The sequence below is a fragment of the Plectropomus leopardus genome, chromosome 7, assembly GCF_008729295.1.
Source record: "Plectropomus leopardus isolate mb chromosome 7, YSFRI_Pleo_2.0, whole genome shotgun sequence".
In the NCBI taxonomy this organism is placed as follows: Eukaryota; Metazoa; Chordata; class Actinopteri; order Perciformes; family Serranidae; genus Plectropomus; species Plectropomus leopardus.
The window spans coordinates 1,002,832-1,021,628 of NC_056469.1; the positions used below are offsets into that span (position 1 = coordinate 1,002,832).

The 18,797-nt window shown below is 41.1% G+C and overlaps 2 protein-coding genes across 3 annotated transcripts in view; one reads left to right on the forward strand and one right to left on the reverse strand.

Annotated features, from left to right (window-relative positions):
* Window positions 1–9,341, reverse strand: part of cnih4 (cornichon family AMPA receptor auxiliary protein 4) — a 9,960-nt gene extending 619 nt beyond the window's left edge. The window contains exons 1-5 of the mRNA XM_042489473.1: window positions 9,266–9,341; window positions 5,653–5,721; window positions 3,953–4,065; window positions 2,501–2,641; window positions 1–2,364 (exon numbers count right to left, since the gene is read on the reverse strand). The exon at window positions 1–2,364 is cut by the window's left edge and continues 619 nt beyond it. Coding sequence (XP_042345407.1) covers window positions 2,337–2,364; window positions 2,501–2,641; window positions 3,953–4,065; window positions 5,653–5,721; window positions 9,266–9,334 — 420 coding nt within the window. The 5' untranslated portion in view covers window positions 9,335–9,341 and the 3' untranslated portion in view covers window positions 1–2,336. The remainder of the gene's footprint in view (window positions 2,365–2,500; window positions 2,642–3,952; window positions 4,066–5,652; window positions 5,722–9,265) is intronic.
* Window positions 9,342–9,836: 495 nt separating this feature from the next.
* gprc6a (G protein-coupled receptor, class C, group 6, member A) lies at window positions 9,837–18,155 on the forward strand. Of its 2 annotated transcripts, XM_042490239.1 has the most exons (7): window positions 9,837–9,859; window positions 10,389–10,537; window positions 11,799–12,087; window positions 13,553–14,356; window positions 15,107–15,322; window positions 16,281–16,404; window positions 16,791–18,155. In XM_042490239.1, exons 2-7 carry the CDS (start codon window positions 10,389–10,391, stop codon window positions 17,810–17,812), a joined length of 2,604 nt encoding a protein of 867 aa, XP_042346173.1. In that variant the 5' UTR covers window positions 9,837–9,859; the 3' UTR covers window positions 17,813–18,155. The 2 variants fall into 2 exon arrangements, with proteins under 2 accessions (XP_042346173.1, XP_042346172.1); XM_042490238.1 differs by lacking the exon at window positions 9,837–9,859 and having other exon boundaries at window positions 10,183–10,537.
* Window positions 18,156–18,797: the final 642 nt, after the last annotated feature.

Consider the following 18,797-nt stretch of genomic DNA (forward strand, 5'->3'; position numbering starts at 1 on the left):
TGTGTTGGCAGGTCCTGTTTGCATAAAGTGACTCAGAGGCTCAGTGATCCAGCAGCTGGTGATAACTGCTGCACAGTAACAGAGTTTTCAACACACTTCAGTACCATCACAAACCTCCGAGTTCAACATTTCACTTTGAAAACTTTTCATACTTTGACCAAATAAAATGTCTACTGCGAGAAAAATAAAGGAGCAATGGCAGGATGGGACTAGACAGAGAGCAAGCAAGCAGGCAGGAACATAGAAGCACAGAGACTACATCAAACAGACTGAATATTTTATTGCATTTTGAAGAAACTAACCAATGAAGTTTGGAGGGGATGTGGTTCAGCACATCAATGAACCTAAATTCATATCCATGGAGCCAATCGTCATGAAACTTGTAGGAAATGTCCACATAAGTACCTGAAAAAAACCTGAAAGTTTTATTCAAAAAGACCACCCAAGGGCAATACAATTTTTTTTAAAAAAAGGCCGTGGCATGACCCAAATCCTTCAGATGATTGATTGTTGCCCCCAGGATATGTTTCAGAGCAACTCATGTTTATAAAATCATTTTAAAGTTGCTCTATAGGGGGCGCCCCCTGTTCCAAACAAGTGCATTGGAGTTTGGAAAGAATTTGGCTACAGTAAACTGATCTTCAGTCTTCTTGCTATTTCTGCCTCTTTGCTGTGGACTTATTCTCTCAGTATTAAAAAAGCTAAAGAAAGCAAATCACCAATGGCAACAAGGAGAAACAAGAAAAGGCACAAGTGGAAAAAAGGGGAAAACTGATGACTGAACAGCCAATCAGAGAGCTCTGACTGGCCCCCACTCAACACACTGAGTGAGCTGAGCGGTCACTGATAAGGAGCATCTGGAGTGATGGTGTCACTCGCTTGGCAGAGTTCCAGGTGACAGCAGATCAGTAGACAGTGTCAGTCCCCTCAGTCTGCTTCATCTATTAAGAAGCTCAGTCAAACAGCTAAAACTACAGCACACCACGTCCCACACTGTCCACCTGACAGACTCATCAACTGAAGGAGCCACATCTGGAGCTGCATGTTAGTTCACAGCTGACAGACACACAGCTGAACTCTGTATCCTGAGCAGGAAGTGATGCACAACTGCTTCATGTCATGCAATGTGTTTTGCGTTCCCTCGGATGAAGAAATGGCCCTAATCAGTGTCACTGGTCTTACGCCGTACCATAGGGAAACAATGGTGCTGCTTTTCTAGTGACGTGACTCGGCGTGATCAGCCCTTAAGGCAGGTCATTTCTTTGCTATTCTTTGCATTTGGTGTTCATGCACATATCTAATCAGCCAATCATGTGGCAGCAAGTCAATGCTTGAAAGCATGCAGACATGGTGCAGAGGTTGAGCTGTGATCTAAGGGACTTTAGAATGAATTTTGGTGCCGGGGGGATGCTCTGAGTATCTGCTGAGCTTGAACTTCACCACAACAGTCAAGAGCATTTAGAGTTGATGGTGTGAACAGAAAACTTCCAGTGAGCTGCAGTTCTGTCGGCAAAAACACTTGTTAATGGGAGAGGTCAGAGGAGACTGGCCGGACTGGTTCAAGCTGACAGGAAGGCAACAGTAAATCAATAACACAGCATTACAACATTGCTATGCAGAGGAGCATCTCACAGTGCAGTAAGCTACAGCAGCAGAAGACTGCAGCAGGTTCCACTCTGTCAGCTCAACACAGGAAGCAGCGTTTGCAGCTTCAGTGTGTTCACTGCTGCTGTGACCAACCATGTACTGCAACAGTTTTCAGCCTCTGTGGTTGTACAGAGGCTGAAAACTCTGATACCAAATGCCTTACGGACTTTTACAAATGGCATGCAATCATTTTTAGCTGCTAAACAAAAGGCGAAAGTGGCACAACAACACATAATGTGTTTTGAAGTTGAAAGCACTATTGGTATTTTTCCCAACTTGGCTGTGTTAGAAGAAAAAAAATCGAAGAATTCCACCTTATATTCATTTAGAGGTTGTGCTGGGTAATACAGAATTTTTTTTACTCTTTCGATCTGCTATGTTGATACTGGGATCATTGTAATAACTCATTACTCATTCCCTTGACAATAAAACACGGGGGTTGTTTAGGAGATTCTGTCATGATGGTACTGAAGTGTAAAATGGTTAAATATTAACCTTATTATTGTATAAAAGTCTAAACTGTGGGATTCTGACCACACAAATAACAGAGCGAACCTCAGTCAGACCACAGTGAAAGTTAAACATCTCGTCTCTGCTGTTCTGGGAGACTTTATGCATACAGTGCAGGAGCGAGGTGTGAGGGGAAACAGCGAAGCCTGGAGTCTGGAATGTGGCAGCTGGCTGGAGCTTCAGTCATTGATCAGAGCCAGGATCATGCTGGAGACACAGGAAGGAAAGATGTGTTACTACAGAGCTGAGCTTGGACAGACCGAGTACTCTCCAGCTGTAAGCTGCCGGCTGAAGGCCTTCAACGTGTCTGTGTGTGTGTGTCAGTAAATGCTGTTGCTCTCACCTATACAAATAAATGAAGAAGCAGAGCAGGTGGTAACCCAGTTTAATCATGGCCTCCTTCATGTGGGACTTGAGCTGACCTCTGTTGTGGATCTCAGTGGGGTCAAACACGCCCATGTTTCCCATCGGAACCTTCACATACCTGCAGGAACAACAAGAGAGTGAATCCAGCACCCTGAATGGTGATCCTACTGAGGAGGACTAGAGGTGATGTAGGCCTGGGCAGTACCACAGTATACCAGGGTATTTAGAATTCCAGAAGGTTTTTTTGTTTTTTTGCTCTCTGGTCTCTACTGGTGGAACAGGCAGCTGAGCTGAAAGACACAGTGACACCTAGTGGTGGGGGGAGAAGTTACAGGACATAAAGAGCAGGCCACCAGCAAGCAGAGAGAGACCGTGAGGAATAACGGCATGTTTTTACATCTAACTTGGTAAATTAAGGATTTATTTGGACTAAACCAGAACTGGTGATTGTTGGAGCAGTAGATTTACTAACTACATTACTAACAAGAGTAACCAAGTCAGTTTAGGTAAGTTTTACTTTGTTTCTGTGGAGTTTGTATGGTGTGTTTTATGATGAGACAATGAAGCCTCGGCAGTCTTCCGTGACCAGGAGAAAGTTGAAAAGGTGTACAGTTGTATTTCTCTATTTTTTATTTTGTGGGTTTCAGTTGTGTATTTAGTAGAAATATTACATTCCAACCAAGCCTAATGTGATGCGGATATAATCTCGACAGTCTATAGTTTCCATTAACCCTTAAAATTGCACAAACTGAAATTGCTATATATAAAATATGTCTAATGGAAACAAATCAATTTAGAAATAACTCATTTATCACAAAAAAGTTTTTATGCTGGCATTAGGTGTTATTTCAGATGATTAGAAAAAGCCATATTTCACAAAACTGCAATGGAAACGAGGTTGCTTTGTGGTTAGCACTGTTGCCTCACAGCAAGAGGGTCCCTGGTTCGAATCCCGATTGGAATGGGGTTTGTCCGGGCAGGGGCCCTTCTGTGTGGAGTTTGCATGTTCTCCCTGTGTCTGCGTGGGTTCTCTCCAGGGTCTCCGGCTTCCTCCCACAGTCCAAAGACATGCAGCTCAGGTTAATTGGTGACTCTAAATTGCCCTTAGGTGTGACTGTGAGTGTGTATGGTTGTTCGTCTATATATGTCGGCCCTGCGATAGTCTGGCGAACTGTCCAGGGTGTACCCCGCCTTCCGCCCGATGACAGCTGGGATTGGCTCCAGCCCCCCCGCGACCCTTACGAGGACAAGCGGTTACAGAAAATGACTGACTGACTGACTGCAATGGAAACGCTGTTTGTCTTTTCTAGGTCACATGATGTTATGGCTATGTGCTTGTCAGTAGGAACTCATGATGCAGCAGGAACTACAATAGCTGTTATTGCATCGCATAACTCTTCAAAAGTTGAGTGGATCAGTGTGAGAGTACCTATAAATGTTCCAGGCTGCTACTGGCAGGTTGAGGAGGAAGATGAACCAGTGCATGGAGACCAACATCAGCATGGTGGAGAGACACTGGCCCACCATCTCTGGAATCACCCACTGGAAGGACATTGAAATCATAAATCATACATCAGAATACTGATGGACTAATAACACATCTACAAAAACAGATATCAAACACAACTTTAGTTAGTCAATTCACATCTGTGTTATAAAGTCCATTATCACAAACAACAATTTGCCTCAGAGGGCTGTACAGCATACGACATCCCCCTACCCTTAGACTCTCACAGCTGATAAAGAAAGATTATCACAACTATTTTTTTTATGGGTTCATGATATCTTGCAAAACTGCATTTTCCTCACATTTACAGATAATATTTGGAATACAGAAATCACACTGAATCTGAACAGCACATCAATATACAGAAACATGACCTGAAATTAATTATGTGGCAGATTTCAATAAAATATCAAGTAATGAGATTATCTCACGCAACTATCTGCTGAACGATGAGTAAATCAATACACAGCACGGCAGCAGGGTAAGCAAAGCACTCCAGACGTCCCTCTCCCCAGAAACACTTGTAGCCCTCCTGAGGGACCCTGAGGTGTTCCCAGGCCAGAGGGTCTGTCCCAGGGCCTCCTACCAGTTGGACATGCTTGGAACACCACTAGCGGAGGTGAGCAAGAGGGTCCCTGGTCTCAGGTTCGAAACCCAGTTGGAACGGGGTTCGGTCCGTGGGCGGGGGCCCTTCTGTGCAGAGTTTGCATGTTCTCCCTGTGACTGCGTGGGTTCTCTCCGGGGTCTCCGGCTTCCTCCCACAGTCCAAAGACATGCAGCTCAGGTTGATTGGTGACTCTTAATTGCCCTTAGGTTTAACTGCGAGCGTGTATGGTTGTCTGTCTATATGTGTCGGCCCTGCAATAGTCTGGCGACGTGTCCAGGGTGTACTCCACCTTCCACCCAATGACAGCTGGGATTGGCTCCATGACTGACTGACTGACTGACCTCTAGCAGGACGCCCCCAGGAGGATCCTGACCTGATACCTGAACCACATCAGCTGGCCCCTTTTTGATACTCTACTCCCCCTGGGAACATCATATTACAAAAAGTGAAACTGAAAGGCGTCAGATAGTGAGTGTATTTTATTTTTTATTTCTTTACTGGTTTATTCATGTTCTCCTTCTTCTGTGGTGCAACCGGAGTTTTACTTAATACTGCCCCCCAACCATGGATGAATTTTCCTGCATCAAATGCATAACTGCAATGTATTGTGGGTGATACAGAGCCCTGAAGTGACCATCATTGTTCATTCGGTCTCTCAGCCCTCTGCGAGTTGATCTCACCAAGTTCACGGCCCTTAAGGTGGCAGCAGAGATGTGGCAAGTGTGGAAGGGAAGTGAACGAGGGCACGCTGAATAACTTTTGGATCACAGGGCTTATTTTCTTTTAATAATGATGAACGATAGTTTGTGCTAGCATTGTGGAGGGACTTCCTATATGTTATAAGACTGTCCTGACAGATTAAATGAGACTCTACCTTTCTGGTTAAATGCCAGTTCCTTAAAATTTAGAGAAAGTACCAAGGCATTACGAATAAAAGGCTTTAGAAATAAATAAATAAATAAAAAGGAGTACAAATTTGTGAGGTATATTTAGAACCCAGACTAGCATGACTTACTTTGTTTAGCTTGGAGCAGCAGGCTCTGGCGTTGATGTAGTCACATTCTAGATCCGACAGTGTGATAATCTGAGCTGTAAGTCAAGGTGGCAGCCTGCTGAGAATCTAAACAAAGAAACTGTATTTTTCCTGTCGACACCCTCCTGCCCTGCTCTGATCAGCTGCAGCAAACTGCACCAAACAGCAGCATCTTACAGACAGGCTAAACAAAGTTATCATTGTTGGATTATTAAAGATGTGCGCAATTTATCAACTAGTTGATTAAACTTTGCTACCTTCAGTAGTCGGCACCAATCTCCATAACAGATAGCAACAATTAAAATGGCAGTTCTTCCAAAAAATTAATTGACTTTTTTTGGGGGGGATCCTGATACTATTTTTATTGTCGCCATCATTGTTTGTATTTATTATAACTCATATTAATACTATTTTAATCATAATGCTATTGTTTTCTTGATTTTGGTTATGTTGACAAATTTAGTACTATTATTATTATTTTTATTTTATTGCTATTGTTATTATTGTTATATTATCATTATTTGAAGTACCAAGCTAAACTTCAATCAATGATTTCTAAAAATATAATATACTATTAGTTAAATGATAATGGTACTGAAAATGGCAATGGATGATAACAATAATATTATTCTAATAAATTATTGGTAAAATAATAATGTTTATTATAAATGAATATTGATTTAATTAATTATTATTAATATTAATATTATAATCATGGTTATTATTATTGTTATCATTATTATTGCTGTTATTACAAATATTATCTTCATCAGTACTACAATACATCATATAACACTAAATAATAAATACACCCCAGCAGCTCTCACCCTACTGTTATGCCATCATTTTTATTTCCCAATAGCCACATCCCCCATTTCCCTTCCCTTTCTTTTTTTTTTTCTTCTCCTTCTCATCCTTTCTGGTTTCTTCTTGACCTTCTTACTCTTATTCTTATAAGCTACCCAATTAATTATTTTAATCTTCCTGTCTTCCTGACTCTCCTGTCACACTCCCACCCCCTCCATATTCCTCTTCCATGTTTACAACAATAATGAAAAGAAAAATAAACAAAAGAAGGGGATGATAATAACTGAAAAAGGAAAAAAATTAAATAAAAACATTTCAAAACTCCTTGGAAAAGCCATTATCCACACGAACAAAGCCCCTCCTGTCGGGTCTGGGAGTCGTTCTAGATGGGTGATGGATTACTAGGTGACTCTCTTAGGCCAGCTCCCTCCCAAGGGTCTGAGGAAGGTGTCACCACTACAATAACAAAAATGAACGAACGTCACAATAACTTGGGAAAGACAGATGGAAGGAGAGGAAGGGGTTGGGGACAGAGAAAAAGTCTTGGAGTGTTTTGATATCCATTCATTTATTTACCTATTACTTTTTTTTCCTCCATAATTGTTCCTACTAAGCTTAGTTCCCTTCTGCACTCTCTCCCTAGATTTAACACTTCCCCTCTAAGTTATCTCCTAAATCACTTACTATTTACAGACACACGCACGCACATGCACACACTCTCAATCACTCACTCACTCACTCTCTCTCTCACACACACACACACACACACACACACACACACACACACACACATACATACAGCCTTTCAACACCCTCAACATCATATGTGACAGTATATCCTTGGTTCCTGCTTGTTTTGTTTTCTTTTTTGTTGTTTGCTAGTTGTTTTTTTCCTGTCTTTGCCGTCCTAGGTGTATACAGGTAATATCATGTTTTCCACATAATTTTGTCTTTGTCATGTCTTCACCTGTTCTGTAGTGTACCACATCACTAAATAAAAATAAAAAAGAATTATCATTGTTATAATTGCATTCATGCATTGTCCAAAACCCTTTGAAACCTGGACCTCCATCACTTTTCTTGTGCTGCTTTCAGACGCCTTTTACAGGTGTTTTAATCTTTGAACCTTGAGCAAATTGGTGTGGTCTCTCTCAAAAACTTGGAAAAAGGCAATGAGCAACTTGGTAAGAAATGTTCCACTTATTTTAAGAAATTTGTAGACTGAAGAAATTATTAAAAAAAAAAAAATAGGGAAATAGGGAAAAACTATAATTATCAAAATTACATATGAAATTATGTTACAGAATTCTAATAATTTCTTAAGCACTTTGTCCAGGTAATTTCCTTGTTTTGCTTTGTTATTTTATTACTAATAACTGATAATCTTCTTATACTTTTTACTAATTTCTTGCAAATTCTTTGGTCATATCTTCTTCCTTTGCCAATGGCCTTCTTCCCATGTTTTTAAGAAAATAAATGGATTTGCTCAGATTCAAAGGGTCACCTTTTATTAAGCCTTAGAGCCAGCTTTAATATTAGACAAACTCATATCACGCTGCGCACAAAATGCACTTTTCAAAATCAAGCTTTAAAAAATAGTTTTACATTAATATGATTTCTATGATTTTCTTTGAATAAATGCTGTAACCAACATCAGTCCTAATTATAAATATCAAATATTCATATATTTGGGGAATTTTAACCCTTTAAACATCAGGTTTTTGTCATGATGCCACCATGTTTTTAATATATTACATGCAAAGTAGATTTTTTTATGATCACAGCCTGGGATACATCAATGATTAGCAGCAACATTGATTTTTATACAATATTATTTTTTGCGCTCTGCACACAAAATGTGCTTTTCAAAATCAGGCTATTAAAATTATTATACATTATTATTGTCTACTTTCACTTAGGTTTTTTTCAGCCCTAATGATAAATATTAAATATTCATTAATTTCCAGACTGTTTCCACAGTGTATTTGAAACTTATTGTGAGAACTGAGCTGGAAATTCCAAGATTAAACAAAAATACACATCTTGCCAAAATGTATGCCATATGCATGAACACAGACAAAACTATCAAAAAACTAAGAATGACAAGTGCGTAAAAAGCGCCAAACAGTCTCTAAATAACTCAAATGCCTCTAAGCAGAGTTAAGTGAGTTGTTGTCATGTTTTGTAGGATAATCTGCATAAAATCTCGATAAAGTGCCACACATTTCAGCCGCATTAAGAAGATGATTTGGATATTTAAAGACGTATACGTTTTTAGAGTGGTCTCTTACCTTTGACTAGTCGACTACTCTAAGTTTAAACTTCCGTATAGACGAGTTAGTGGTTAGAGACATCCTCAGTGATGATGAGACATTTGTTTGAAAGCCGTCAGTTTAGCAGAAACACTGATGCTAATTTGCACAGTAACTTTACAGCAGACACGGATTCCAAACATATTTCTAGCTGGATCAGTGACAGACGCAGGTAGCAGGATAGAGAAACATTTTCGGAATCTCTCTCTATTCTTATTTTGATTTTGAACTTTCCATCTAACTTTCAGTTGTGTTTCTACGTACCAGTGATCACACCCTGTCCTGCTGTTAAACAAGTTGTCGCGAGCCTGTCACTGACCGTTGGAACAAGGCGGCTAACCGGTTAGCTAGTTAGCATGAGTGAAGCGTCACTAACAAACAGAAGGGAATGCACAGCAGCTTCCGGTCAGCTGGCCGCTTTACCGAAAAACCTCCAGAGCCGGCAGAAAACACACAGCGTTAGCCGAAAAGGATACAAAGTACACCGAGAGGAAAATAAGTGCACAACAGTCCACAAGTGACAGAATGAACACTGCCGCTTCCATTTTTCTTCTTCCGTCAGTGATTTGTTTCTATTTCCGGCCTGTTTTCCTGTGTGAGTAGCTGCAGAGGCGGTGATGTTACTGCAGTGCTGCCCCCTTGCGGACTGAAGGGAAGCTGCTGACAGCACAGCCACAACCACAGGAACTACATTGAATCACATCCTGTGAAATGACTTTTTACTAACTCAAGATGAAATAATATCATCTTTAAATTAGGCTAAGTACATTTTTCAGAGTGCTCAGGGCAGCGTCGTAATTAGGCCTTGCCATCAGAGGCTTCAGCCCCAAATCATGTTTGTACATTATTTTATGTGGTTGTTGAGTCATATGTATCTAGGGACGGGTATTGCAAATTAGCTTTGGCTAATGCTGTGGTGTGTGCTGTGGCATCAGTTTTATGCTATTTACTTGTCCCAATACTGAATTCATCCAACTGACCCTGAAGCTTGAATCCACTTCTTCTTCTTCTTCTTAAGTGCAGTCTGGAGGAGTTCCTGCAGTTCGAAACTTCTTGGGCACTTTTTTAAGGTTTGTCCACCAGTCCTGCTGCTGCAAAGTCCCTTACATGCTGATCTGTCGAACAGGTGGGAGACTGGGATAAGTAATGCCAGCAGGCTCAGCCCTGAGTCTGTGTGTGCGTGTTTGTGTTGATGGAGTTTGTTTACTGTAGGTGACAGGTTAGGTGTCCCGTAATCATATTTTGGATCAGCTCATGCACAACAACAAATATGAAAAACAAACCAGCTGCTTCTACAGAACAGTTAGTCACTGAGTTGTCACTCAGACAGAAGTGGGCAGGGCTGCATGGAAGAATATGAGAATAGACGACTATGAAGGAGGAAGCAAGAGGGAATTTTCTCTGAGTCTGGTAACAATGCTTGAAAAGGCGGGTATCATTGCTGGAGGTGGAAAACTGCAGAGATGACAGTGGGAGAGGAGAGGAGGAGAGATTAGAAAACACAGAAGGACAGCAAGGAAGACAGCAGAGGACAGCAGCATGGCCTGGGTCACACCTGTAATCTATTTGCACATCACACTTTTCCTTTTTCCTCTGGAGATGGGACATGCGAGTGAACAGGACAGCAGAGTGCTGGAGGCTACAGCCCCAGGAGACATCATCATTGGAGGAATCTTTCCAGTTCATGAAGGTGTGGACAAAGACAAAGACAACAGCTCCTTTGCACCTCACTTACAGCCATGCATCAGGTGAGATCATTCCACCCAATGCAATGAATGTCATTCAGTCAGTTTCATTTTTTTCACCTCAGGTATGTATTTACCTCTTTTTTTTCACCTGGATTCTTTGGGTGCAACAGATTTTTAGTTTACGTTTAAAAGTATTAATATTTTGATACAATTGACAGAGAATATAATTAATATGACAAAGTCAAGGGAAGATATGATCAACCTTTGAAACCTGGGCAAATTGGCTTGATTTCTTTAAAAAAAAAACAGAGGAAAGAGGCAATGAGCAACTAAAAAAAAAACACAGTCCGAAAAGTATCTAGAAAATTATCTAAAAACAAACAAACAAAAAATGACCTTAAAAGAGCTCTAATAATGTTAAAATATTCAAATTAATGTACTTTTTCCGTAACATAATTTTAAGTACATAATCATAAGAATTAAATATATAGTTTTGTCTCTAGTTTTCTTATTAATATTAAATTATCCCCCATAATTTTCAGGTCATTTTCTTGTTTCCTTTTCCTAATTTTTTTTGCAATTTGTGTGATGCTAAGCTGCACCTTTCCATGTTTTTGAAAGAAATCCAACTAATTAAACCAATTTTTTCAAGAGGTTTAAATGCTAGTAAAAGGCATCTGAACCCAGCATATGAAAAGTGATGTAGATCCAGGTGTTAAAGGTCAGGTTAAAAGTGTATTTACAGATTCTTCTTTAGAGCTCTCTGTGCATCATTACCATCAGGTTGACTAAGAGAACTCCACAATTTGGGGCAACAGTAACTGAAAGTTTAAGCTATGTGCAGTGGGGCAGCTGTGGCTCAGGAGGCAGAGCGGGTCAACCACTAACTGGAAGGTCCATGGCTTGATCCCCATCCCTCCAGTCAACATGTCACATCAACACCTATCCTTGGGCAAGATACTGAGCCCCAAAATGCCCCTGATGGCTCTTCCATCAGTGTGTGAGTGTGTGGTAGCCTGCACCACCAGTGTATGAATGAGTGTGTGAATGTGACACACAGTGTAAAAGCGCTGTGGTCGAACAACTAGAAAAGCCCTGTGTGAGTCTATTCATAAAACTGATTATTTTTCATACACTTTTTGCTTGTAAAATAAAAAAAAGAGTAGTATCACCCATAACAGCTTAAAAGAATTTGAGTTAAAAAAAAAACCAATGCTTTTATTTATTCTTGCACACAAGATATATACACACACAAGTTCTCCAGTCTGTCTTATGTGTGCTACATTGTTTCTTTGTGGATGACACTGTACTGTTCCCTCAGGTTTGAGGAGAGAGGCCTGGTGAAGGTGCTGGCTATGATCAGTGCTATAGAGATGATGAATAAATCCCCTTTGCTGGCCGATGCTAACATCACTCTGGGTTACCGCATCCTGGACTCATGCTCTGATGTCAGCACAGCTCTGAGAGTCACTGCAGACTTCATCCAGCGGGTCGAATGCCACGCTGAAAGCAACACCTGCAGCCAGCCGGTCATGGCTGTTGTCGGAGCCTCTTACTCTGAAATGTCTATTGCCATCGCCAGGCAACTGACTCTCAAGATGATTCCTCAAGTAAGTAAAGAGAAACAAGAAAATGCTGTAGACTCAGTGAGGGCGTGGGTGGGAGTCTACTATCTGTGGCAGGACTGATTGACACAGCATGAGCTGCTGCAAAGAACTGAGATAGCGCAACTGGTTTGCTTTGGCAGCCAATAAATATCACCCAGCTCTTTAATAACTCTTTGTTTGCTGATGCATGAATGATTGTGTCTTTATAAAGGATGGGACAGTTCCAAGGTAGGCGAGGGACTACAGATAAACAGGTACACATATAGATATGTGGAACTTCTTTAGTTGGGGCAGTAAACACAGAAGGAAATACCTCTTTGTATTATAACATTTATTGTCTTATTGGACCTGCAATTTAACATCAGTGTAGGTTTTGAAGTGTATTACAAAATCTTGTCAAACAGTTGTGGGGCCCTGTGATGAAGTATACAGTTAGAAACTATATGCATTTTTTTGGTATTAACATGGTAACATAGAAAATGAAGAGCTTCAATAGTCATATAGGGTAGGATTGCTAAAGTAAAAAAGTAAAATCATTAGCATGTTATTTTTTTCTGTCTAACTGGTAGGCTGTATCAGTGTTTACAAGTCAGAATTGTACTTTAGGAGAAAAGGTACACTCAACCACTCAAATACAAACTATGGCACAACCACATATACTATAATATATGCATGTAACATGTATACTATCACAAACTACATTTACTTATGTCCATATTACTATTGTTATTATTACAGTAATTGTTGTTATTATTATTATTGCTTTGCACCTCTCCCTTTCTCTCTCACTCTCTTACCCTGTTCCTCAGTGTGTCATTTTTTCACATATGGAATACAGTAATTTTATTACAGTATTACGTATATTACATGGTTACATAACCCGTTCTCACTCCAAACTCGGGACGTCACAGGTTGACTAGGCAAGGATACCTTAAATATCACATGTTGACATGGAAGGTCATTGACCAACTGTCACTAGGTGATGACTTCAGAGTGAGACTGTGTTGGTTTTATGTTTTGGCTGATCAGTGTATATGTTATATGTATATATTAATAAGATAGTGTATGCATGTGACCATAATAATTAAAAGTGTATAATAATAGAAGCAGTATGACTATTATAACAGCAGTAGTAGTCAGCGTCAGGCAAGACCTCATCTCATCAGCGTAACCATGATTCAGGTGCAGCCACTATCTTAAGTCTACTCTTCGGTTGTAAGTTGCAACTCCAGACCTCAGCAGAGATGTGACTGTATCATTATTGCAGATTCAGGTTTGGTTTTCTATAATATGTTACAGCCATAGTTTAGGTCTAATGACTGATCAGGCTGACCATTATTACAGACCTGTGGATGTTGTGGCTTATAGTTAGCAGTCTTACCTCTTGGCCACCAGATCCCTACAAGTTCATAATTTGGATGTAGTTGGCCATTCAACTGAAAATCACAAATCCGTTTTCATTCTCCAGATCAGTTATTCATCAACTGCTGTCATTCTGAGTGATAAGAACCGCTTCCCCGCCTTCTTGCGGACCATCCCTAATGACGAGAATCAGACAGCTGCTATGGCCAGCCTGCTCAGCGCCTATGGCTGGAATTGGGTGGGAGTCGTTACCATGGATGGAAATTATGGTCTCTCAGCTCTTGACCACTTTGTGTCCCAGGCTACTGAGAAGGGGATCTGTGTGGCCTTCAAATCAATTCTACCTCAGTCTGTAACCAGTCAGGATGTTGCCACTGCTATCAAGCACACTGCCACAACCATCCTCAACAATGCCAAGGTAAAGGTGGTTGTGTCCTTTGCCAGGCCGACTCTCATGATGCACCTGTACCAGGAGCTTAAGGATCAGATGCTGAGAATGGGTCACAACATGGAGTCAATGAGAAGAGTGTGGGTGGCCAGTGACAGCTGGTCCTCCTCCAGCTCTGTGATAAAACACACAACTCTGGAGGACATTGGACACATTGTGGGCTTCACTTTTAAAAGTGGAGACCTGTCATCATTTAATGAGTACCTGAGCAGACTGGAGGCAGCTGGACATGACTACACAGGGAATAATACCTTCATGCAGGAGTTCTACAGACAGCTGAGTGCCAGGAAAGGTTCTGGAGATGATGAGCTGGCGTCTGAAGGTGTGAAGGCCCTCAAAGGACACACTGATGCCGACACTGTGTTCAGCGTTGAGATGGCTGTGAGTGCCATCGCTCAGGCTGTGGCATCGATCTGCAGGAGCAGAGACTGCAAAACACCAGGCGCAGTGCAACCCTGGGAGGTATTTACATATATGAGTGTGTGTTTGCATGTGTAAAAGCAGGGCTTTTGCAGCGCTCCAGATCGTTACTATTTTGTTTCATTTTGCAACCATGGAGCACTACTGCGATTTGCAAATACTATAAATCTATGAACTGGAGAGCTATTAGTTTGTTTCCAGCTTACAGAGAATAAATCAACAGGTTTAACAGCTTAATGGCTTCATGCTCCACTGACCAACTTTCAGAGGAATGAATGGGCTCCACCTCCATGTGTTTACTTTATACACCAATGGTTCATAGCTATAATAGTTGTCATTATTCATCAGTGGATTAGTCACGTCATTCACTGTCAGAAATACATGCGAATGGCTATATAAAAAGAAGGTCTTCCGAGTCTGACAGCAAGGTACAGTGGTGAAAATATTATGAATATAGTGGACAATTAAATTGATGTTGAATTTTTAGATGGCTAAAATCTGTTGTGTGGCTGACCCCTCCACAACAGTTCATTGCTTAGATTCAGTGTCAGTACTCCAGCCTGCATACGAGATCCAAACTATCCCTTTAGTATGTCACAATCATTGTGATAATATGTCAATGATGACAGAATACAATGCAGCACCTAAAGGTTAAGGACTGAGGATGGGGACTGAGTGCAATTAACTGATGGTCCTCTTAAGTTTAGTCATGTGTAGAGTAAATACCAAACAGCATGTCCCAACCAGTAGTGTGGTTTCATTGAGTGTCCTGATATGTGTCATGTTCTGTAGGTGCTGAAAGCTCTGCGGATGAAGGGGTTTAAACTGAGAGAAAAGAGCTATGAGTTTGACAGCAGCGGAGACATAAACCTGGGCTATGATGTGACGATGTGGAGGTCAGATGGAGGGAACATCCATGTCCATGATATTGTTGCTGAGTATCACCCACACAGAAACAACTTCACCCTCACCAACCACATCACTACCCAACAACTGCGGGACCTGAAGGTGGGCCCTTATTTAGCTCTGTTGATGTATACACACATACACACACACACACAAAATGAAGAGTGTGTTCAAAAAAAACATTTGGACTGAAGCAATAATAAAGAAAAAGGAATTCAGTTTTAATATCTAATATATCCAGTATGGGAATTAATGTAGAGCAGTGATACTCAACTTATGGCCTGTGGGCCAAATCTGGCCCCCGACAGAGTGCTGGTTGACCCTCCCAACCATTTTTTGATTCACAATAAAAATAAAGTGATTCTCACTGGGAATTATTTTTGTACTTTTGTTATATGGTGCCAGTGTGCATTATAAAGCATCAAAATAGAGTTTGTTATCAAAAAAGGTGCCTGTGGAGGATCCCCCGCACCCCATGACAGGTTGTAGCTAAGTGCCTAATCCTAAAATCTTAGAAATGTCCTGAAAATGGAAGGAACATTCCTCAACAACCTAAAATCTTTGAAACATCCTTATATCCAAGAAATGCCATAAAATTCTTGAAATGTCCTAAAATCTTACAAACATTTTAAAATCCTTAAAATATCCTGAAATCCTGAGAAAATCTGAGAAACAGGCTATAAACGTAGGAATTTCCCAAACTCATGTGCTGAAGAAATGTGCTGAAGTCTTAGAAAGGTGCTAAAATCCTAGAAATGTCTCAAAATCCTGGAAAAATGCAAATGTCCTACAAATGTACTTAAATCATACAAATATGCTATAATCCTAGAAAAGTCCTAAAATCCTAAAAACATGATTGGGGCTGCTGCGACTGGCCCCTGGCCTCCTGTCATTTTGCAAAAGTGGCCCCCAAGCAAAGCAAGCTGAGTATCCCTGTTGTCCAGAAAGAAATAGTAAAAATAGTAAAATAGTAAAAATACACTGAATCTGATTTAAAAAAAACAAGTCAAAGTCAAAACCAATCAAATAAAAAATGATGGTTTCTCCCTGCTTTCCTCAGCACATCATCTCTAAATGCTCCAACAGCTGCGTCCCTGGAGAGTTCAAGAAAACGGCTGAGGGCCAACACACCTGTTGTTATGAGTGCATCAACTGTACTGAGAACTACTACTCTAACAACACAGGCAAGACAGAGTCCTCATACACACACTCACTGCAGAGATTTACACACACAGTATAATAACCATGCTCTGGTTATTCTGGGTCCCAGGCCTGGATGAGGCCCACCCATGGATCTGCCTCTCCTTTGTGTGACACCATTAACTCTCAAATGACTGCCAACAACAACTCAAATGTGACCTCACAACCCTCATCTGACATTAACATGCGAATGCCTCTTTATGAGAGAATAAACATCTTTGACTAGTTGCGTCCCTGCTTATCCTCATTCCATTCTGATGCTCATAATTAAACCCAGCTAAGCAGGTCAGGCTTGGCCTTCTCTTTGCACAGAATCAAATCTTGGTGAGCCTGCGTGTGACTGTTTTCCTGTGTACCTGTACCTGTGCAGATATGGACCAGTGTCTGAGCTGTGACACAAACAGCGAGTGGTCTCCCGAAGGCTCCTCCAGCTGCTTCCCCAAAACCCTGCTCTTCTTCTCCTGGCAGAATGGCTTCGCTGTGGTGCTGCTGACCTTTGCCGCGCTGGGCATCGTCTTGATTTTGCTGGTGTCCGCTCTGTTTCTACATCAGCGTCACACTCCTGTTGTGAAGGCTGCCGGGGGTCCCCTGAGCCAGATCATCCTCTTCTCTTTGGTCATCAGTTACATCAGCGCCATGCTGTTTGTAGGCCGGCCTAACAGCCTCCAGTGCAAGGCTCGACAGGTTCTTTTTGGTATCAGCTTCACTCTGTGTGTCTCCTGCATCCTTGTGAAGACTCTGCAGATCCTGCTGGCCTTCCAGTTCAACCCGGAGCTGCAGGAGGTTCTGCGGAGGCTCTACCAGCCTTACGTCATCATAAGCATTTGTGTGGCCTTACAGGCAGCTACCTGCATCTGCTGGCTGGTCCTCAAAAGCCCCTTTAATCATATAATCATGCATCCCACTACTCTGCTGGAGGACTGTCACGAGGGCTCATATTTGGCCTTCGGGGTTATGTTGGGCTACATAGCTGTTCTAGCTTTTGTGTGTTTCCTTTGTGCCTTCAAAGGACGCAAACTGCCACAGCATTACAACGAGGCAAAGTTCATCACCTTCAGCATGCTGCTCTACCTCATCTCCTGGCTGCTCTTTGTCCCCGTCTATGTCACCACCTCAGGAGTGTACCTGCCAGCTGTGGAGATGGTGGTCATTCTTATCTCCAACTATGGCGTCCTCAGCTGTCATTTCTTCCCAAAGTGCTATGTCATCCTTTTTAAGAAGGAGCAAAACACCAAGAGTGCTTTTAGGAAGAATCTCTATGAATACTCCAACAAAACCACAGAGGTTGTCTCTGTGTCTGCAGTGACAAACTGTAGAGATAGGAGCAGCTGCACCAGTTTGCGCAGAGGCTCAGTCATAAGACACTGCCTCAGGAGAACCAACAGCATATAAGTTGTTGTTATGTGAAGACAGTTCTCAGAGATTCAGATATCGGGATTGATCAGGTACTGCGGAGAGACTTTGCCAGTTGGATTGTGGTTCTTAAAAGTGAGTGTTTTTTTGCACTGTTTTGGCCTCATGAGTACTTACATTTTCATTTGAATTGCTCCGTGCTTCTATATTTTATTGCCTGTTAATTTATTTTTTGAGGTGTCTGTAATGTTGAGTTTTCATTATAAAGGTTGTACATTAACAAGATCTGAGCCTCAATTTCTGTGTTTCCAGAAGTAAAAAGTCAGACATGTTTTCTGTAATGTTCCATTTGTCTGTAAAACAATGGATATCCTAAAATCAAGCCCACATTAAAAAAATGGTTTCAACATATTAAGAGATTTAGAATTTTTTTTTTTAAATCTATGGCAAGATGTCCAGGAAACAAAGGAAAAAAAGCTAGGGAAAAGCTATATTTTGATAATGATCATAACTAAATATTGAAAATTCTATTACATTTCCAGGTCATTTTCTTGTTTTGTTTTTTTTAAATGTTTTTTTAATATACAGCAGACAGCTGTATGTCTAATCAGTGTCTGCTCTGGTTCTTGGTGTGTTTGCTGACTGTGTGCCATGGCGTCAGGAACGTCGCAGTGATGGCAGCAGTGATGTTCTTTGTGTTGTGGCTTCAGAACTGAACTGTTGCCATTTTCAAACATGGTGAAGAAAGATTCATGTTTTGAAAGGCACCACTTTCTGAAGTACTGATCCCATTCCAACTTCAATCGTATCTGTGTGACAATGAGTCACTTCTTTGTGTGATTCTGCTGAAGTCTGAAGACGTTTAAGAATGAGGAAGAACTAACAAAACCTGCACAACACAAAGACAAGAATACCCATCACTTAAGTCAATAGTCAATGGTACACACGTATCCCTTTTAAAAGATCAGTGCTGCCAATTTACAAACACAGTTTAATTCAGTTGCTGTGGGATCTGACTTTGCAG